The 22,706-nt window shown below is 45.0% G+C and overlaps 1 protein-coding gene across 1 annotated transcript in view; it reads left to right on the top strand.

The window, feature by feature from the left end:
* The window catches only part of tecpr1a (tectonin beta-propeller repeat containing 1a), a 72,467-nt gene that overhangs the window by 38,739 nt on the left and 11,022 nt on the right, over positions 1-22,706 (top strand). The window contains exons 17-24 of the mRNA XM_055651584.1: positions 1,633-1,726; positions 5,761-5,840; positions 7,783-7,839; positions 8,479-8,653; positions 10,161-10,296; positions 11,349-11,441; positions 11,817-11,923; positions 16,623-16,742. Coding sequence (XP_055507559.1) covers positions 1,633-1,726; positions 5,761-5,840; positions 7,783-7,839; positions 8,479-8,653; positions 10,161-10,296; positions 11,349-11,441; positions 11,817-11,923; positions 16,623-16,742 — 862 coding nt within the window. The remainder of the gene's footprint in view (positions 1-1,632; positions 1,727-5,760; positions 5,841-7,782; positions 7,840-8,478; positions 8,654-10,160; positions 10,297-11,348; positions 11,442-11,816; positions 11,924-16,622; positions 16,743-22,706) is intronic.

The raw sequence follows: 22,706 nt of genomic DNA, 5'->3' as shown, positions 1-22,706 counted from the left end.
ACAGAGCCCTGTACAACTGCAAAAAGACCTCTTTGCTCCTATACTCAACTTCTCGTGTTATGAAGGCCAACATGCCATTCGCTTTCTTCACTGCTTGCTGCACCTGCATGCTTACTTTCATTAACTGATGAACAAGGATCCCAGATCCCGTTGTACTTCCCCTTTTCCCAACTTGATACCAATTTAGATAATAATCTGCCTTTCTGGTTTTGCTACCAAAGTGGATAACTTTGTGGATAACCTCACATTTATCCACATTAAACTGCATCTGCCATGCATCTACCCACTCACATGTCATATAACATGGTCCTATAACATCTGTCTTATAACACAGTTCCAAAAACTGAACACAACACTATAAATGTGGCCTCACCAACGTCTTGTCATAATATACTATGATATTTTACTATAAATAATTATTTCAAAACGATTTTCATTACTGATGACCATGAATTAGCCCGATTTATTATTATTCTTGTTTAAATACTCTTGGGATTCACTTTATGTTAAAAGCAATCTGCTTTCCTGAACAGTTCAGCACCAATGTTCAGGAATAGCCACTTCTCCACAGCCATCAGGCTATTAAACTCAACTCAAACAAAACTCTGAGCATTAATAGCCCATTATCTGTTTATTTGCACTTTATCTGTTTATTTATTCATGTGTGTATATATTTATATAATGGTATATGGACACACTGATCTGTTCTGTAGTCATACCTACCATATTCTGTTGTGCTGGAGCATAGCAAGAATTTCATTGTCCCATCTGGGACACATGACAATAAATTCTCTTGATTCTTGAATCTTGAATGTGATTGATTCTCACCTCCCTTCTGAAATGAACCATCCAGTTCACAGAACCTTTAGGAACAGAAGCTAAATCATGTGCTCATCAGCAAGGCTACATCCCATGAATGAATACAATTGTTACAGCATCTTATTCATAAATTTGAACTCGCTGGTTAGAATAACCAAAATTAGGAAAGCATAAATACAAGATATAGAATTCAGGGGGAACCTTTTTGTACGGAGTGTGGTGGGAATATGAGAGACACAAGGAACTGCAGAGTTCTGGAGTAACCTCGACCAAAACAAAGTGCTGGAGTAACCTCAAGCAAAATGCAAAGTTCTAGAGTAGCAGTCTATTCTGAAGAAGGGTCCCGTCCCGAAATGTCACCTATCCATTCCCTCTACAGATGATGTGTGGACCACTGAGTTATGCCAGCACTTTGTGTTTTGTGAGAATGTAAAACTGGCTTCTACTGAATACCGGAGATGAATAGCTAAGATGACTTTCAGTGGATGCTAGATACGCATTCATAGGGAAAATATATTACATGGATATGATAGGTTAGATGGATGTGGGACTAGCATAGATGGGACTTGTTGGTCAGCATGGGCAAGTTGGGCCGAAGGGCCTGTTTCCACGCTGTATGACTCTTACTATTTAAATAAAAGAGCAAGGCACTGACCGGGAGAGGCTGGGAGCGCAATAGCCTGTTGCTCTGCTGTACTTTGTATGTGAGGCAAAGCTTTAGGACGCGACTATGAGAGGCTGCTGAGGATGAGGTGTTGTAATGTTCAGACAACCCACCCTGACACCCAAGGTCACAGTGCTCTTCTTTTTCAGAGGCCTGCCGACTGACAGGTACATGTGGAGCGATGCATCAGGTCTGCAAGAGTGCACCAAGGCACACACAAAGCCTCCTTCACAATGGACATGGGTAAGATTGCTTCAGTACCCTTCCGTTAAAGTATAAGCCATTTAGTCTGAAGAAAGGTCCCGACCCGAAACATTATCGATCCCTTTTCTCCAGAGATGATGCCTGACCCACTGTGTTACTCAAGCAATTTGTGTTTATAAACCAGCATCTGCAGTTCCTTTCTACACAGTCATTTAATTTAGTTTATTGTCACACATGGCGAGGCACAGTGAAAAGCTTTTTCGTTGCGTGCTATCCAGTCAGCGGAAAGACTGCTCATGATTACAATCAATCCGTCCACAACGTACAGATACAGGATAAATTGAATAACGTTTAGTGTAATATAAAGTCTGATTAAAGATAGTCGGAGGGTCTCCAATGATGTAGATCCTAGGTCAGGACCACTCTCTAGTTTGCAGATGACACAACAGTGATTGGGCTGATCATCAACGGTGATGAAACAAAATACAGGGCGGAGGTGCAGAACCTGGCAGACTGGTGCACACATAACAACTTGTCACTAAACACCTCCAAGACCAAGGAGCTGATTATTGACTTCAGGAGGTCCCATAATGGAGAATACGCCCCAATCTCCATTTACGGGGAAAGTGGAGAGAGTGTCCAGCTTTAAGTTTTTGGGCACTCACATTTCAGAGGACCTCACATGGTCCACCAACACCGCTGCGCTGGTCAAGAAGGCACAGCAACGACTGTTCTTCCTGAGGACATTAAAAAAGACTGGTCTACCCCAACAGCTGCTGACAACGTTCTACCGCTGCACCACAGAGAGCATATTAACATATGGCATCTCTGTGTGGTATCTCAGCTGCATGGAGGCGGAAAGGAGAGCTCTTCAGCGCGTCGTCCACAGAGCGCAGAGGATCATTGGGACAGAGCTACCAGCCTTGGAGGGCATTTACCACACACGGTGCTTCAGGAAGGCCGTCAGCATCCATAAAGACTCATCACACCCCTGTAACGGACTGTTTGAACTACTTCCCTCCGGCAGACGTTACAAGGCCTTCTACGCCCGTACCTCCAGACTCAGAAACAGCTTTATCCCCAGAGCTATAGCGGCTCTGAATCGGCCCTGCTGAGTGCCCCCCACCCCCCCTGGACTGTCTCCCTCGGATGGTCACGACACACAGCTTATTTATTTATTTTACTTTTCTTTTTCATCGGTTGGAGCTGCATACTAAATCTCGTTGCACTGACGTGCAATGACAATAAAAGATATTATTATTATTATTATTAGTTGTTGATAGAATGGTTCAGTTGCCTGATAAGAGCTGGGTAGAAAATGTCCCTGAATCTGGTAGGTATGCAGTTTCACACTTCTGTACCTCTTGCCTGATGGGAGAGGGGAGATAAGGGTCTGACCGGGAGAGAACATAGTAAAGTCAGACCATTAGAACACAGAAGGGTACAGAACAAGATCATGCCCTTTAGTCCACAATGCCTGAGTTGACCATCATGCCATGAGGAACTAATGTCATCTGCTTGCACATGATCCATTCCAGCATGAGTCACACTGCATGAGTCAGACCAAGATGCCCCATCTACACTAGTCCCACCTGCCCACATTTGGCCCATATCCCTGTAATCCTTTCCTATCAAAAAGTCCCTATCTAAAAACCTCTTAAACCCCACTATCGTATCTGCCTCCACCACCCATGCTATATAGGGAGGTTGAGCAGGCTGGGACTTTATTCCTTGGCCGGCAGGAGGTTGAGGGGTGATCTTGTAGAGGTATATAAAATCCCGAGAGGGATAGATTAGGTGAATGCACAGTCTTTTACCCATGGTAGGGGAATCAAAAAACAAACAACATAAGTTTAAGGTGAGAGGGGAAAAATTCAATAGGAATCGGAGGGGCAACTTTGGTGGGTAAACATAGAAACATAGAAAATAGTTGCAGGAGTAGGCCATTCGGCCCTTCGAGCCTGCACCGCCATTCAATATGATCATGGCTGATCATCCAACTCAGTATCCTGCACCTGCCTTCTCTCCATACCCCCTGATCCCTTTAGCCACAAGGGCCACATCTAACTCCCTCTTAAATATAGCCAACGAACTGGCCTCAACTACCTTCTGCGGGAGAGAATTCCAGAGATTCACCACTCTCTGTGTGAAAAAAGTTTTCCTCATCTCGGTCCTAAAAGATTTCCCCTTTATCCTTAAACTGTGACCCCTTGTTCTGGACTTCCCCAACATCGGGAACAATCATCCTGCATCTAGCCTGTCCAACCCCTTAAGAATTTTGTAAGTTTCTATAAGATCCCCCCTCAATCTTCTAAATTCTAGCGAGTACAAACCGAGTCTATCCAGTCTTTCTTCATATGAAAGTCCTGACATCCCAGGAATCAGTCTGGTGAACCTTCTCTGTACTCCCTCTATGGCAAGAATGTCTTTCCTCAGATTAGGAGACCAAAACTGTACGCAATACTCCAGGTGTGGTCTCACCAAGACCCTGTACAACTGCAGTAGCACCTCCCTGCTCCTATACTCAAATCCTTTTGTTATGAATGCTAACATACCATTCGCCTTCTTCACTGCCTGCTGCACCTGCATGCCTACTTTTAATGACTGGTGTACCATGACACCTAGGTCTCGTTGCATCTCCCCCTTTCCTAATCGGCCACCATTCAGATAATAATCTACTTTCCTGTATTTGCCACCAAAATGGATAACCTCACATTTATCCACATTATACTGCATTATAGAACAAGCTGCCAGAGGAGGTAGTTAATTGTTAAATTTGATTAATAATGCTTCTGTGATGGACTTTAGGATATTATTTAACATTAAAAGAGTCCCAACCCAAAACGTCACCTATCCATTTACTCCATACATGCTGCCTGAGTTCCTCCAGCACTTTGTATAATTATTCTGTCATTCGTGACAAGTGACAAATGGTGGCAGCAGAGAGCAGGAAACTACAAGAGCAATATTGTCGCCCAATGTGGAGGGGAGTGGGCAGATCGGAGGTTGTCCTGGTTGGTTTGTCTCTCGTCCTGGCCAAGCTGACCATTTGTGGGTCACGGCGCCAGGCAGACGAGGACTCTGCCCGAGCCGACTGCCTGGGATTACGCAGTGTCCACTGGCACCATGGAGGAGTTCCAGCTACTGCTGAGCACTGTGGGGGATTGATTGTATCCAGGATCAGGATTGTAATAAGTAATTTGATATTTAGTTAAAATATTTGACAGTCTTGGTGTTTTTCAATATATAATTCAATATGTGAATATTTTGGAAATAGGTGATTTTTAAAAAAAAAGAGCAATATTGTGAAGCTCACCTATATCCCTTCCTCTTGCATCACATTTTACACCTTATCTCTCAGCTTTTTGGCTTTTCATCTATGGCCTTTGTCCACCCATCTGCCAATAACCCCCTCCTTCCCCGACTTGTGTCACCTATCACGTGCCAGGCTTTGTCCTGCCCCCACCTCTCTTCCTGTTTTCTCCCCCAGTACCATCAGTCGAAAGAAGGCTCCTGCCATTTAACGTCACCTATCCGTGTTCTCCAGAGATGCTGCCTGACTCACTGAGTTACTCCAGCACTTTTTTTTATGATGAAACCTTCTTTTGCATGAAAAAAACACAAAGTGCTGGAGCAACTCAGTGGGTCGTGCAGCATCTTTGGAGCACATGGACTGGTGACATTTTGAGTCGGGACCTTTCTTCAGATTCTTCTAACTTCTCTATTGTATATCTAAGTAGAATCGATTCCTTGTGGCTAAAACCTTGAATGCTATAGGGCCGGTCCCACTTTCCCAAGTTATTCACAAATTCTCCTGAGTTATTCACAAATTCTCTCGAGTTTTCAAACTAGCAAAACGTTTGTAACGCAGCCCTAGGAGTCCGTGGATACATCATAGCGGCTCGTTATGCCAGCCGTAGGTACTCGGGGCTATTTCTTTTACTCGTGGACATTTTTCATCATGCTGAAAAAATGTCCCAACTTACCTGATGCCCCGAGTACCTCTTCAAGGTGTTTTGTCCGATTATTTCCCTGAAGCCACGGAGAAATCCTGTGTTTCGTTCCATTGCCAGGTGACTGACTGGTACATCGATTTCAATGCACCTGGCGGGACTGATCGCAACGGGTGGCAGTTCGCAGCTGACTTCCCTGCGTAAGTACTTGGCGTTATCAGCTGTTAGAATTAAAACAAATCTTTCATATGCTTTGTATTTCTTAACTTGCAACTGTGGTTTTGCTATTGGTTTATTATTGTCATATATAAAGTGGGAAACTTTGATCTGCATGCCATAAAGGCAAATCGTAGAGTAAGTGCAATCAGACCATATGTAAGTACAGTCAGATAGTAGGTGACTAGAGACCATCGCGAGTGGAGTCGTACAGTGCAGGAATACATTCGTACCATCAGTGGGTGAGGCCATACCGTGCAGGAGTGCGTTGTACCATCAGTGAGTGTAATAGGTGGTACAAAAAGAGAATGAAGCAGAGTGCAGAATACAGTGTTACAGCTACAGATTTCTTTTTAACGTACAATGGCCTCAACAAGGTAGATTTGGGGATCAGGAGTACATCCTTGGTTTATGAGAGGCCTGTTTGAGAGCAGGGAAGAAGCTATTCTTAGAGTGCAGATCCGAGAGACTCCTTTCTCGTTGTTTTAATGTATTTCTATTGGAAATTTGGTTCAATTAGATCTTTGTTTGTCATTCCTCTGTCTTGGCCAAACTGTCCGGGGCAGTTTTGTCATTAATCTCTGGTTAATATATTGGGGTTACCATATTTGCTTTAGAGATACAACATGAAAACATGCCCTCCCACCATGCTGACCATCGACGCACGTTAACACTAGTTCTATGTTATCACACTTTCTCATCCACTTCCTGCACATCTGGGATAATTCGCAGAGGCCAGTTAACCTACAAACCTGCACGTCTTTGGGATTTGGGAGGAAACTGGAGCACCTGGAGGAAACAACACGCAGTCAAATGGAGAACGTGCAAACTCTACACAGACAGTACTCAAGACCAGGACAGAACCTGGGTTTCTAGTGCTGTGAGGCGTCAACTACCAGCTTTGTCACTGTGTCATCCAACATCGAAAAATACCAGCTGCTGATCTGTTCAATCCCCACCATGTTAGAATATTATCGGATATGGGAGTAGGTACGGGAATTGAGAACCAGAGGTCATAGGTTTAGGGAGAGGGAAAAGATTTAATAGGAACCTAAGGGGCAATTATTTCCTCTCAAAGGGCCGTGCGTATATGGAATGATCTGCCAAAGGCAGTTGTTGGGCATGTGCAATAACAACAATTAAGACACTTGTTTTGTATATATTTGTTATGAATAAAGTTCATTTTAAAAATGAACTTTATTTAGAACAAATATATACAAAACAATCAGTCTGAAGAAGGGTCCCAAACCGAAATGTCACCTATTCATGTTTTCCAGCGATGCTGTCGGCTGAACTGCTGAGTTACTCCAACACTTTATGTCTATTTTTATACAAAACCAAAACTCTGCAGAACCTCTTCAGTGTCTATACATTGAATAGTTTTCATTAGAATACGCATCTGTATTTAAACAAAACATTCTTGCCACTCATAAAGTCCCCTGGGGTAATATCCTTTCCCTTGTTTGAGGGGCGTCCCCACCGGACTCTGCCCCTCAATGTCCAGCAGCGGAAGGACCAGAGACTGTGGTCCTCCCCTACAGAGCCTTGGCATTGGCTGCACTAAGCTTTAGTGTGTCCCTCAGCACGTACTCCTGCAGTCTGGAGCGGGCCAGTTGGCAACATTCCCTGACATTGAAAAGACAAGTACATGGAATGGAAAGGTTTAGAAGGATATGGGCCAAACGTGGGAAATCGGACTAGCCTGGATGAGGTATTTTGGTCAGCATGGACAAATTGGGCCGATGAGCATGTTGCCGTGCTGTATCTCTCTATATTCTCTAAAATAAATGTTTAAAAGTGTCATCCAATTTTCCTTTCACAGCATAATTTCAATTTTGTCTATAAGCCTTGTGGCAGCTTTGCAAAATAGTTTGAATAAGTACATGAGCTAATATGAGTACTGACAACGAATATTGGCTATTTCAGCTCGTACCATGGATACAAGACCATGAAAGACTTTGTGAGGCGGAGACGATGGGCAAGGTAAAGGGGTGCTTGTGTTAATAAAATATGCTGGAAATACTCGGCTATTAACAAAATGCTGCCTGGATTAGTGTGTATTAGCTACAGGGAATGGTTGGACAGACTTGAATTGTTTTCTCGGGGACGCCGAAGGTTGCAGGGAGACCTGACAGAAGTTTATAAAATTATGAGAGGCGTAGATAGGGTAGACACTCAGAACCTTTTTCCCAGAATGGAAAAAGCAAATACATGGCTTAAAGGTGAGAGGGGCAAAGTTTAAAGTAGATATAGCGGGGCCAGTTTTTTAACATAAGTGCCTGGAACGTGCTGCTGGGGTGGTGGTGGAAGTGGATACAATAGTAGCGTTTAAGAGACTTGGAGAGGCACATGCAAGGATATGGATCACGTGCAGGCAGATAAGTTGGTCTTGGTATCATGTTCAGCACAGATACGGTGGGCTGAAGGGCCTGTTCTTGTGCATATTCTATGTCTATCATTAGTTCTGGTTGATGATTTATCATCAGATTTTTTGATTGATTGTGATAATCTTTGAATCAAACACGGCAGTGAGAGAGAGTGGAAACTATTGGCTTACTCTCTGTGATGACCACATTGTGGCTTTCCTCATTTGAGATGATTAATTGTACTTTGACTCTCCAGAAAGTGCAAAACTGTCACGACGGGTCCGTGGTTCGAGGTTGCACCGATAGCTCTGCGGGACCTCTCGCTGATTCCATCTGTGCCTCGGGGCACGAGTGACCAAGTCGCCTTGTGGGCTATTAGCAGCAAAGGGGATGTCTTGTGTAGGACGGGAGTAACAAAGCAAAATGCCATGGTAAGGATGCACGCTTCAAGCAGACTTCGTATATGTGACATCCCCAACAATAAAACCTTTTTTGGAGTAATTGAAGTGCTGGTCAGCAATGCTATTAACTGATTTAGTTTAGTTTTTGTTTAAAGATACAGTGTGGAAACAGGACCATCGGCCCACCAAGTCCACGCCGACCAGTCACCCCCACACATTAACTCTATCCTACAACTTACCATTTTACCAAAGCCAATTTACCTTTAAACCTGTCTTTGGAGTGTGGGGAAAACCCATGCAGGTCACGGGGAGAACATACACACTCTATACAGACAGCACTCTTACGATCAAACCCGGGTCTCGGGCACTGTAAGGCAACAACTCTGCTGCGCGACTGTGCTGATACTTAAAACACAGGTTTAAGGGGAAAGATTTAACAGGAACCTGAGGGGTAGCTTTTTCACACAGATGGTGGTGGATATATGGAACGAGCTGCCAGAGGAAGTAATAGGCAGGCAGCATAACAGCATTTAAAACACATTTAGACAAGTACATGGATAGGAAAGCTTTGGAGGGATATGGGCCAAACACGAGCAGGTGGGATTAGCATAGATGGGCATCTTGGTCAGCATGGGCAAGTTGGGCCAAAGGGCCTGTTTCTCTACTGTGTGACTGACTAATATTATCTTACCACACAGAAGGTTATTTGGCCTGTCCAGTCTTTGCCAGCTATCAGAGCGTGCCCATCAGTCAATCACCCCCACCTATCTCACTGTAACTTATTCCTTCACTTGCTCATCAGCTCCTCCCTGATTTGGACCAACTTTCCTTTACTTTTTGAATTGAACGAGTCTTGTGTAGGCTTTACAGCAAGAGACGCATTGGCCTGCACACTCTGTGTTTGTGCAGCATGTTTCATGGTTTCAGGGCATTTGATAGAGCACGTTAAATGTGCCCCAAAGTGTTTTGTAACATAGGAAATGCAGCAGCCAGTTTATTGCTAGCAACCTCCCGTCCACATCAGTGTGATAATTATCCAGGAATCTAATCTTTAATGTTGATCAAGCAATAGGTATCGATTCACTGATTGACAGATGCAGCACAGAAACAGGCCCTTCGATCCGCCTAGCTCACGCTGACCATTGATCACCCATTCACACTGGTTTAAACTTTAGACTTTAGAGATACAATGCGGAAACAGGCCCTCCATCGCTTCTCCCCATCCTCTCCCACCCCTACATCTTCTCAATCACCAACCCCAACTTCTCTACCTTTCTTTTGGCTCTCCCCCTCACCTTTTCCCGCCCTCTCCTCTCCTTTCTCCCACTGCCTCCCCCTCGTTCTCTCATTATATAATAAAAAAGAGAACTGCAGATGCTGATTTATACCAAAAATGAACACTAAATGCTGGAGTATGTCAGCGGGTCAGGCAGCATCTCTCGAGATAAAGGATAGGTGTTGTTTTGGTTCGGGACCTTCTTCAGATGTTGCCTTTAACGTGTAACAAATTGAGACAGCAACCAAATGTTCCTTGCAGGGAACTTCATGGCTGCATATCGGTACAGACCAGCCATTCGTGTCTATCTCAGTCGGAGGACACTACCAGGTGTGGGGAATTGCCAGGGATGGATCAACTTTCTACCGGGGTTCAGTTACTCCACAAAACTCTACAGGTAACTAAACGCACAACATTTTATTTTGTGAGGAAAAGTTCCGCTGCTTGAGAAACCTTTCACTCCGTGGTAAAAGCTAGCTTCTTTCAGCTTCGGACGATAGCTAAAATAAAAAAAAATCCTCCAGTTTGATGACCTGGAAAAGATCATCCACACATTCATTTCCGCCCGCCTAGATTACTGCAACTCCCTTTACACTGGCATCAGCCAATCTTCCCTGTCCCGCCTGCAACTGGTCCAAAACGCTGCAGCAAGACTCCTGACGGGCACCCGAAAAAGGGACCGCATCACCCTGATCCTGGCCTCTCTCCACTGGCTCCCTGTGCGGTTCCGTATAAACTTCAAGATTCTCCACCATGTCTACAAAGCCCTCAATGGGCTTGCCCCCACCTACATAAAAAGTCTTCTCACCCACCACTCCACCTTCAGGCCCCTCAGATCGGCCGACTTGGGGTTGCTGTATATCCCACGGTCTAGGCATAAGCTCAAGGGCAACTTTGTGGTTGCAGCCCCTAGACTGTGGAACAGCATCCCCTTTCCCAGCAGAACTGCCCCCTCCATCGACTCTTTTAAGTCAAGACTAAAGACTTATCTATACTCCCAAGCCTTTCCTGACGTCCTCTGAGTGAGGGCTACATGTATATATGTATGTAGCTTGTTTTGTTGTGCTATTCTTATAACAAATGTAAAGCACTTTGGCCAACGAGAGTTGTTTTTTAAATGTGCTATATAAATAAATGTGACTTGACTTGACTTTCACTGACGCTGGGCATTGCAAGGAATTTAACTAATTATTTGATATTATCTAATACGGGGACTAGTGTAGATGGGACAGCATGGACAAGTTGTGCCCATGAGCATGTGTCCATGATGTATGATTCCATGACTGACTCTACGTTGCAGTTTATGGGAGCCTGCTTTGCACAGATTGACTGTCCCGATTCCCACATCCAGACTACACCTCAAAGATAGTTCATTTTGGGATTATGTACTGTGGTTGCGAGAGTACTTGTGTCCTTGTCTTTACATTTTGTCCCCCACTTGCGTTACAGGTGACTGCTGGTACCACATACCTCCGCCTCCCAAACAGAAGCTAGTCCAGGTGTCTGTGGGAAGGACGTCGGTGTGTGCAGTGGATGAAAACGGTGAGCTGCCGACTTGGTGCTTTCATTTACTCAGCACTGAACGACCAGTGACAGTGAAGCTGCTGAACTATTATCAATAACGTAAAATAATATCTGAGTTTTTGGAATACAGTGAACCCTCGTTATAACGGACCGGGGGGGGGGGGGGGGGGGGGGGGGGGATGGTGTCTGTTATTGACGATTGTCCGCTATAACCGAGTAAGTGGATAAGTTGTAGAAACAAACAATTGCAGATGCTGGTTAATACTCTGGTTCTGACTGTCTACCCTATCTATGACTCACATAATTATATATACTCTAGCAATTTGTGTTTTTTTTATCCAGTGGTAAACTATGGTTGTGTACTGCTGCGGTAATAATCTGCTTCTATTCCAGGTAATTTGTGGTTTCGTCAGGGTATTTCTCCAAGTTACCCTCAAGGATCGGTCTGGCAACATGTTTCTACAAATGTTCGTAAGGTTTCTGTTGGTCCTCTTGATCAGGTCAGTGCCTCTTTTTTTTTCTTTTTTTTTTGTATCAAAAATAATTTAATTAATTGCGATCACAATACAAAAACCAAAAGAAAACAAATCCTTGGTAACACACCCACCACCATTGTACAAAATCACCATATTAACTAAGTTTTCAAACAACTGTTACAATCTTTACAAGTATACTAAATAACTACTATACAATATGTCCCTCTCTAACACCACCCGGGTGCAGACGTAACCCTGGTAAAGGGAAAATATCTGGCTCGGGCAAAGCCCTCTTCCGCCTGGCGCCGTGACTCATGGGTGGCCAGCTTGGCCAGGCCTAGGAGCAACTCAACCTAGCCAGGACATCTTCAGCCCTGCCCACTCCCTAGATCCCGTCACAAGTCCTTCGGTCGCTGACTGCAGAGCGGCTCCTCCCCCTACGGACCCCAGGTGGAGTGGACATGCGCCTTGCCCTCCGGACCCTGGCTACAAGGGACGCTCTACTGGTCCCTCAGGTCAGTGCCTCTTGGTATGACAATGTCACATAGCTTGTATACACTGGAATTTAGGATGAAACATATAAGATTATTAAGGGATTAGACACGCTAGAGGCAGGAAACATGTTCCTGATGTTGGGGGAGTCCTGAACCAGGGGCCACAGTTTAAGGATAAGGGGTAGGCCATTTAGAACGGAGATGAGGAAAAACATTTTCACCCAGAGAGTCGTGAATCTGTGGAATTCTCTGCCTCAGAAGGCAGTGAAGGCCAATTCTCTGGATGCTTTCAAGAGAGAGTTAGATAGACCTCTTAAAGATAGCGGAGTCAAGGGATATAGGGAGAAGGCAGGAACGGGGTACTGATTGTGGATGATCAGCCATGATCATTGTGAATGGCGGTGCTGGCTCGAAGGGCTGAATGGCCCTGCACCTAGTGTCTATTGTCTACAGCATTCCCTAATCCTCACCAACTAGAGTCCTGACCTCCCATCTGCCTCATTGGAGACCCTCGGACTCTCTTTAATCGGACTTGACTGGACTTGCAATAAATGTTATTCCCTTTATCCTGTATCTGTTCACTATTGACGACTCGATTGTAAACCTGTTTAGTCTTTCTGCTGACTGGATAACATGCAACAAAAAAACATTTCACTGTACCTCGGTACACGTGACAATAATAAAATGAACTATTCTGTAATCAGGAGCGTCAGTAAACTTTCATGATGCTTTAAAATAAATGACTTAACAATTACAGACAGCAAGTGTGGAATAAACAGCTAGACATTCTGCGGAACGTGCATTGAGGTAGTCTTGCTTTAGTTTAGATTAGAGATGCAGCATGGAAGCAGGGCTTTTAGTCGATCACCCGTTCACACTGGTTCCATGTTATCCCACTTTCGCACACACTCCCTCCGCACTAGGAGCAATTTACAAAGGCCAATTAACCTACAAACCCGCATGTCTTTGCGATGTGGGAGGAAACTGGAGCACCCGGAGGAAACCCACACGGTCGCAGGTAGAACATGCAAACTCTGCACAGACAGCATTCAAGGTATAGTGAGTAACCTCAACCATTCCCTGAGGCAGTAGGTTCTACATTTTCACCAATTTCTGGGTAAAGAGGCCTTTCCTGGTATATACTGGATTTATCGATGACCATCTTATATCTTCTAACTTTAGTCTAATCAACAAGGCAAATATCTTTACTACATTGACTCTTGTCGGGTTTATGTTCAGCCTTCCCTTCTCAGTCTTATCATTCCCTCAGTTAAGGGCTGCATACGGCAAGTGCGACCTAACGTGGTCGCTTGAGCCGTACAGCCTCGCGGGGCCGGTCCTACTTCGATCGCCGGAGCCGTATGGAGTGGTGCGGAGCTGGTCCCGACATCGCGCGGGGCTCCGAAAAACTGACAATGTTCAAAAAGTCCGTGCGGCAATGGCCTGCCGGCCCGCAGCTGCCTCGACGCCGTACGTACCGCCTCGACGGGCATACGCAGCATCTCGATGCCGGATGCAGCGTCTTAACACCGTACGTCACGTGCGAACTTCCCGCGGACTTCGCTCGAACTTCACTCGACCTCCCCGCGGCCCCCTCTTCCGGTTTGGTCGCGCTTGCCTCTTGTGGGACAGGCTCTTTAGTTTTGGAATCGGCAAAATCTTCTCAATACATTCTCCAGCTCCTCTCTCTTCTTTACACATCGTGGAAATCAGTTCCTCCAGCACTGTGCTGTGCTCTGCTCTAGATTCCAGCATCTGCCCATCATCTGTCGGGAATCATTCTGAAGAAGGATACGGACCCAAAACGTCACCTATCCATGATCTCCAGAGATGCTGCCTGAACTGCTAAGATACTCTAACACTGTCTTTTTTTGTCAACCAACATCTGCAGTTCCTTGCAGTTCTCCAACATCTGCAGTCTCTTTTGTCTCCCTTTATAAACGTATATATTTTTTACACTAGCCACTAATAGTTGTAGCCCAGTGGTGCAGCGGTAGAGTTGCTGCCTTGCAGTGCCAGAGACCCGGGTTCGATCCTGATTATGGGTGCTGTCTATACAGAGTTTCTTTCCTTTTCCCTGTGACTGTGGGATTTCTCTGGGTGCTCCCATTCCCCCCCCCCCCCCATATCTCACAGAGGTAGGTCTTGTACAGGTTTGTAGGTTAATTGACCAGCAAAATTGTAAATTATTCCTAGTGTGTAAGATAGTGCTAGTGCACAGGTGACACAGACTCGGTGGGCCAAAAGCCCTGTTTCTGCGTGGTATCTCTAAAGTCTAGTTTAAAAACTGCACCAAGATAAAGCATATTTCTAGATCCAAATTCAGGACATTTAAGCAAATCAAAAAGAACATTTTTGAATCTGTCTTCCTCTTTTCCATGGAAATAAGTTACTGTGTAAGTGACTGCTCTTCCAACTGACCTGGGAATGTAGAATCTGGGGTCGTTCTGACCTGTACTGTGAACACAATTGTAATTCTAAAGCAGGACTGACATTGTCCTGTGTCCCAGTTCCGTGTCCCTTGGGTCAGGGCATTGTGCAAGGCAGCCAGAGGCATTACAGGGAAAAATTATACGGAGGGGGTTACCAAGATCACACAATTGAAACGAAAAAGTGGAATCACAAGTATAATCGCATTCCAGGAAATAAGCATCTTTAATAACTTGCCAACATCATGGATTAATTGCTAACATCAAAGATTAACTACATAAATTATGCGAATTTGAATCCTTGGATTGCAAATTTTAGACTTTAGACATACAGAGCGGAAACAGGCCCTGCGGCCCACCGAGTCCGAGCCGATCAGCAATCACCTCGTACGCTAACACTATAATACACACTAGGGAAAATTTTACAACCTACCAAAGCCAATTAACCTTCAAACCTGTAGATCTTTGGAGTATGGGAGGAATCTGGAGCACCCAGAGAAAACCCATGCGATCAAGGGGAGAACGTGCAAACTCCATACAGACAGCACCCGTAGTCGGGATCGAACCAGGGTCTCTCTCTGCATCTGTAAGGCAGCAAATCTACCACTACGCCATCGTGCCGCCCAAAATTGTAGCATTCATTTGACATTTTGTGTAATTCAGTGCAGTTGGGTCCATGTAAATTTGTTAGGATTGTTTAATCAAATTTTTAATTCAATGATAATATTATTTGTACCATCGATGAATTCATCCTCGCCCATCATCAATCTACAAACAACTAACAGATAGCTATAAAAACTGTTGGATAAACAATTAATCAAAACCGTACACTGGCTTCTGGTCTACCAACACTACCCGGCCATTAATTCCATTGGGTCTTCCACCCAGATCTTACAGATCTTCTAAAGGTTGCTTTCTTCAGGGTCCTGACATGAAACTTCACCTATCTATGTTCTCCAGAGATGCTGCCTAACTTGGTGTTATTCCAGCATTTTGTGCCTTTCCTTGGTAAGCCAGCATCTGCAATTCCTTGCTTCTACAAGTGCTGAAAGAACTCTACATGTCAGACCACACTTGTGGAAGAACAATGTTTTGAGTCGGGACCCTTATTCAGACTATGTGCAAACACAGATGTAGTCTGACCTGTTGAATTCTTCCAGTGCTTTTACACTGGCTCCTTCATATATCTGTTTTTTATCGTTCTGCCATTGGCTTTTGTGCCTTCAACTGTCAACACTTTAATCTCTAGAATTCCCTCACTAAATCCTCTCCACCTTTTCTCCTCTATTTTCTATTTTAAAGCACTTCCTAAAACCCAAGTTCTAGTCATCTATCTTAATATGCCGTTTAAGCTTGGGCTTTACATTTCACTCCTCTTCTCTGTGTGATACCCTTTAGTCTCCTTTTCATCTCTGGCCTTTGTCCACTCATCTGCCAATCAAATTCCTCTCACCTGTATACCACCTATCACTTACCAGGTTTTGCACCAGTTCCTTCCCCTATTCCAGCTTTCTCCTCCCAACTCCTATCACCCTGAAGGTTCCCAACCCGAAATGTCATCTGTTCATTACCTCCAAAGATGCTGCCTGACCCGTTGAGTTGCACCAGCACTTTGTGGTTTGTGATTCTAGATTCCATCATCTGCAGTACCATGTGTCTCCGTGGTGCCAGATATTGATTGATAATGCTCTGGTGAGGTACCTTGGAAGTTCCTACCACCGTAAAAACATGTTGTATTGTGGAGTTAGCAGGTCGGACACATGTAGGTATTACTACATGCAATTTTGCTTTTTATTTCAGGTTTGGATAATCGCCGATAAGGTTCAAGGCAGTCACAGCTTGAGCTGCGGAACAGTTTGTCATCGGCTTGGTGTCCAGCCACAAGAACCCATTGGTGGCTCTTGGGACTATGGCATTGGAGTAAGTTAGTAAGAAGCGATAGCCACGGTTGTAGTAACAATCATTTAGTGTATTGATTGATTGATCAAAGGATACAGCATGAAACGGGCCCACCGAGTCCACGCCGACCAGATATCACCCCATATACTAGCACTATCCTATACACTAGGAACAATTTACAATTTACAGAAGCCAATTAACCTACAAACCTATACGTCTTTAGAGTGTGTGAGGAAATCGGAACACCCGGAGAAAACCCACGCAGTGACAGGGAGAAGGTACAAACTTCGTACAGGCAGCAACCTTGGTCAAGAGTCAAGAGTGTTTTATTGTCATATGTCCCAGATAGAACAATTAAATTCTTACTTGCTGCAACAGAATATGTAAACATAGTACACTTTAAACAATATGATAAACGAGACAGAGAAAAAAAGTTCAGTGTGTATACATACACATACTCACAAGCACACGCATATATATATATATATACTAGACTAAATGGGACCCGTTAGGTCCCGTTCCTCCAACGCAATGTTCCACCACTCACCCATAGCCCCTAACTACGCAGGCACAGCTCGTTCCCCCTCATCCCCCAGCACTCCCTCCCCCTCCTCTTCATCCTTCCCCGCCCCCCCAATCCTTCCATCACCTCTCCTTTGCCTTTCCCCTACCCTCAGTCACTCCCTCCCTCCATAACTCATCTCCCCTCCCTACCTCCCTCCTATCCCTCTATCCCCCACTCCTCACCTCCCCCTATCCCCCCCCCCTCCTCTCCCTCAACCCCCCCACTCTCACTCCTCACCTTTCCCAGGATCTTGAGGTTGCAGCAGTCGGCCTCTGAGTCAGAGTCGGCCTGGCTCTGGGCGACGCAGCTCCAGCCTCTCTCCAGCCAGCAGTGATACACATACTCTGCTCCCTTCACTCCTTCAACGAAGTTGCGCTGGAAGGGGCGTTGCCATCCCGGGTGACTGGCAGGAGAGGAGACCAATCTGCGCCTGCACGGTTTTTAAGATTTTTAAACCTTAATAACTTTTAAGCTATACCATCGATCGGAACAAAACTTGTTGCTGTGGGTCTCTGATGATGCTGGCTGCCTTTTTGAGGCAGCGACTCCGATAAATCCCTTCGATGGTGGGGAGGTCAGAACCGGTGATTGACTGGGCAGTGTTCACAACTTTTTGCAGTCTTTTCCACTCCTTGACGTTCAAGTTGCCGTACCAGGCCATGAAGCAACCAGTCACTATAGTCTCTACTGTACACCTGTAGAGGTTCAAGAGAGTCCTCTTTAACATACCGAATCTCCTTAATCTTCTCAGTAAGTAGAGGCGTTGATGTGCATTATTTATAATTGCATCTGTGTGCTGGGCCCAGGAAAGATCTTCGGAAATATGCACGCCCGGGAATTAAAAATTTTTGACTCTCTCCACCATCATTGATAATGGTTGAGGCACGTCACCTTACTCTTCTTGAGTATTATTGATGCCCTCTTAAAGCAGGTGGGAACCTCAGACCTCAATAGTGAGAGAGTGAAAATGTCTGCAAAAACTCCAGCCAGTTGGGCTGCACAGGTTTTGAGAACTCGACTGGGTATTCCATCAGATCCAGGTGCTTTCCGAAGGTTCCCCCCGCTAAAGCTCTGGAAGGCACATCAGTGTTCTCCCTATCACGCACTGAGCTTGTCAAGGAGTGATGCTTTGCAATTGCTTGAGTTGCCTCCTGGTTTCGCCTTGTAGGAGGTGATGGCATTCAAACCCTGCCACAGTTGCCGAACATCTGCCCCATCCTCCAGCTTTGAGTGGAAGTCCCTTTTGGCCTTTTTGATGGCCTTCTCAAGGTCGTATCTGTACTTCTTGCCGACCTCTGTGTCAACAGACCTGAATGCCCGGGATCTGGTCCTCAGAAGAATGCGGATTTCCTGGTTCATCCAAGGCTTCTGGTCAGGAAACACTCGGAAGGTTTTTGTAGGAACGCAGTCCTCCACACATTTCCGTATGAAGTCTGTACCGACTGTGACGTATTCAGGTCCATTGTAGAGTCCTTGAACATTGCCCAGTCTACTGACTCCGTGCAGTCCTGTAGTTGTTCCTCTGCCTCCTTAGACCAGCTCTGTGCAGTCCTCACCTCTGGGGTTGCGCTCTTCAGTTGCTGCCTGCACGCAGGAAGAAGCAGCACTGCTGAATGGTCGGATTTCCCAAAGTGAGGGCGAGAGATAGAGCGATAGGCATCGTATTTGGTCGTACAGTGGTCAAGGGTGTTTAATCCTTTGGTGCTGCAGACGATATGTTGGTGGTAGTTTGTGAGTGTTTTTTTTCAGGTTGGCTGCGGTGGTAAATGCTTCGGGGCACGCTCTCTGGTGCTTGTTGACCACGGCGTGCAGCTCCTCCAATGCTAGACGGACGTCTGCCTGGGATGGGATGTAGACCGCGGTCAGGATGATGGAGGTGAATTCACTCGGGAGGTAGAAGGGGCGGCACTTCACCGCCAGATGTTCCAGGTGAAGAGAGCAGGAGTTAGACTGCCACATCTGAGCACCGCGAAGAGTTGACCATGAGACAAACACCCCCGCCTCTCCCTTTCCCAGATGCCTGCATACGGTCCATACGATGGATGTAAATCTTCAGGCTGGACGGCTGAGTTTGGGGAGCTGGGGATGAGCCATGTCTCTGTGAAACAGAACACAGAGCATTCTCTCAGCTCCCTTCGGTAAAGCAGCTTGACCTTAAGTCCTCCACTTTATTTTCCAGTGCTTGTACATTGGCTAGTAGGATGGGAGGGAGAGGGGGTCGTAGTTGTAGTCCTGCCCGCTGGACACAATGGAGGCCTCCCCGGTGTTTCCAGGTACAGTACTTACTGTTCCTACGATCCTCCGCCAGGTCGCGGATTCCCCTGCGATCGGGAATTCCCTTACAGTCGGCAGCTCGGTTTCTGCCGGTAGATCGCAATAGCGCTAATGCATTTTAAATGCATTAGCAGCTTGTCAGTTGCATTGTTGGTTTCTGCTGTTTTACACCAGTAAGCTGCGAACTATTATATTTGATGATTTTCTGTTGTGCTGCTGACAACATGTCGCCACAGAGAGGCGCCGTCAGGATCGCAACCAGCTCTCTGATGCTGTGGACAGCATCTCGCAGTGCCACAGTGCCCACTTACTCGTCTACTCCAGAGCACCCAGGGGAACCCCACACGTCCACAGGGAGAACGTGCAAACTCCATATAGGACAGCACCCAAGGCCAGGATCAAACCCAGGTCCCTGGTGCCGAGCGACAGCAGCTGTAAGAGATCATGGAGTACGGGTAGGCCATTTAGGACTGAGGTGAGGAGAAATTTATTTGCACGGAGTGTGGTAAATCTTTGAAATCCTGTATCCCGGAGGAGTATAGAAGCTCAGACATTGAGTTTGTTCAAAACAGAAATCAATGGATTTCTGAATATGAAAGGAATGGAGGGATGTGGGAAGAGTGTTGAAAAATAGGATAGAGTTTCCATTGTCAATCCTAAATAATATTGGAAACATCAAAAATGTTGACATGTGTATTGTAATCAGTTTTAATTTTTTTCCCTGTAGTCTAGAGAGGTAGCCATTTAAAAATGTCACTTCTTAACATACATGAGGATCATTAATTGTTTATTTTACTTGACCCTAGGTGCCTGTTTTTTGCACAACTTGACAAATTGGTTATGTTGAGTTTCTTGAACTTATGAACTAATGAACAATGTCCGCGCGAAACATGCTGCGCAGTTAAACTAATCTACCCTGCCTGCACGTGATCCATATCCCTCCATTCCCCGCTTATCCATGTACCTATCTAACATCCTCTTCAATCCCACTATTGTATCTGCCTCCATTACCACAACTGACAGTACATTCCAGGCACCCACCATCTCCTGTGCAAGGAAAAAACTACCCCCTCACAATTATTTTAAACTTTGCCCTCTCATCTTAAAGCAACACCTTCCGGTCTTTGGCATTTCTAACTTAGGGATAAAGGCTCTGTTTGTCTACCCTCTCTATGCCCCTCACAATTGTATATATTTGAACAATTGTAACTTGAAACGGAAGGGAACAAGTTAAATTTAATGCATAAAACATGTATGATCAATCAGATGCATTTCATTCTGGCGTCAAATGGGCAATATGTTATGGTTGATTGTTTCTGCCTCTACTGAAAGCAGAACCTTTGTCTGATTGTTTGTTGTGATTTGACTTCTTGTTCCTGTTAGTGCAGCAGGAACTTGGCAGAACTTCCAGAGCTTCACTTAAACTTCATAAAAATCATGGTTGTTCCTTGTTGCTGTGTACAAAATTAGCATTGTTCCCAGTACGTGGAACAGTGCAGCACAGGAACAGGCTCTTCGGCCCACAGTGTCCGTGCCGAACATCACACAGAGATAAACTCATCTCCTTTGCCTTCACGGGATCGATATCCCTCCATTCCTCGCATATCCGTGTGTTTATCAAAAAACCTCCTCAATGCCACTATCGTATCTGCCGCTGCTGCCCCCTGGCAAGCAACAGCAATTTCCTTCCAAACATATTCTCCACCCAATTTTATTTTTGTTTTGCTTTGGTGTTTTCTCCTTGAATTCACCAACACCTCACCTTGAGGAATAAATCATAAAAAATTAATCTTTAAAAAAAAAAAATTAAAGAGGAAATTGAAATAGTTTTAAGTAGTGGTAACTTTGGAAAATCAATTGGATTTATACTTGAAAATAAAAATACAGAAACGGAGAGGAGAATGGAAATAGTTTATGCAGCTGACCCAAAGACTGTACTGTAAGGAAGAGTGGTATACATCAAGGAAAGATGGGAAGGCTGGTGGCAAATGGAATATAATGGCAAATGAAATGTAATACTAAGAAATGTTAAAGTGTTATGTTTTGATATGTAGAATGAATACAGGCAATAGAGAAAAAATAGATCATAAGTTATAGGAGCAGATTTAGGCCATTTGACCCATCAAGTCAACTCCGCCATTCAATCATGGCTGATCTATCTTTCCCTCTCAACCCCATTCTCCTGCTTTCTCCCCATAACCCCTGACACCCTTACTAATCAAGTTCAAATCAAGTTCTATGAAGGGGATAAGGGCTAAGAGATGCAGGAGTATCCTGTGCCATTCATTAAAAGTTGCAGGGCAGGTTGAGAGAGTGGCTAAACCCGAGCACACAGTGTGTGGGCTCTCATAATAAACCAAGGAAGTTACGGCAAAACTTTATAAAACATCGGTTTGGCCTCCACGAGGAAGTTGTGTCCATTTTTAGGCGCCACACTTTGGGAAAGGGTAAAATTTTTGTCTGGGTGTAGAAAATGACTTCAGGGGGTGAGGGATGAGAGGCCATGGTTATTCTGCTTGAACGAGGAAATCATGAGAGGATTTGATGCAGTATTTAAAACCACGACAGTTATAGAGCAAGCTGTTCCTATTGTTGGGGGGGAATCAAGAACCAGGGGTCATGGAATGGAGGTGGTCAGAAAAAGAATGAGGAAAATCTTATTCACACAGCACGTGGATCTGGATTTGGAAAGTACTGCTGGGTACAGTACTGGGGGTGGATTATGTTGTAACACTCAAAGGGGTGTTGTTAAAGAATTTGTAGAAAGGAACTGCAGATAATGGTTTAGTCTGAAGAAGGGCTCCAACCCGAAACGTCACCCATCCTTTTTCCCCAGAGATGCTACCTGACCCACTGAGTTACGCCAGCACTTTGTGCCTATCATCTGTTAAATAATTTGTAGGGTTTGGCAAGAGCCGAGGTATTGAGACTCGGGAGTGTTTAATTGACTTATGTACTGAAATGGAGCAATGAAATTCATACTTGCAGCAGCACAATTGGCTGGTAAACACAGCTGCACATCATATGCAGCTTGTAGGTCTTGCTGCATAGCTCTTGTTTAGTGCCAGTAAATATTTGATGGGCTGAATTGCCTCCTTCTGCGATTCTGTAATTGAAAAGTTCATACATCGAAGATGGACACAAGT

This window comes from Leucoraja erinacea, chromosome 20 (assembly GCF_028641065.1).
Source record: "Leucoraja erinacea ecotype New England chromosome 20, Leri_hhj_1, whole genome shotgun sequence".
NCBI lineage: Eukaryota > Metazoa > Chordata > Chondrichthyes > Rajiformes > Rajidae > Leucoraja > Leucoraja erinaceus.
Note: the sequence above shows the minus strand (reverse complement) of the source record. Positions and strands in the feature narration are given on the sequence as shown.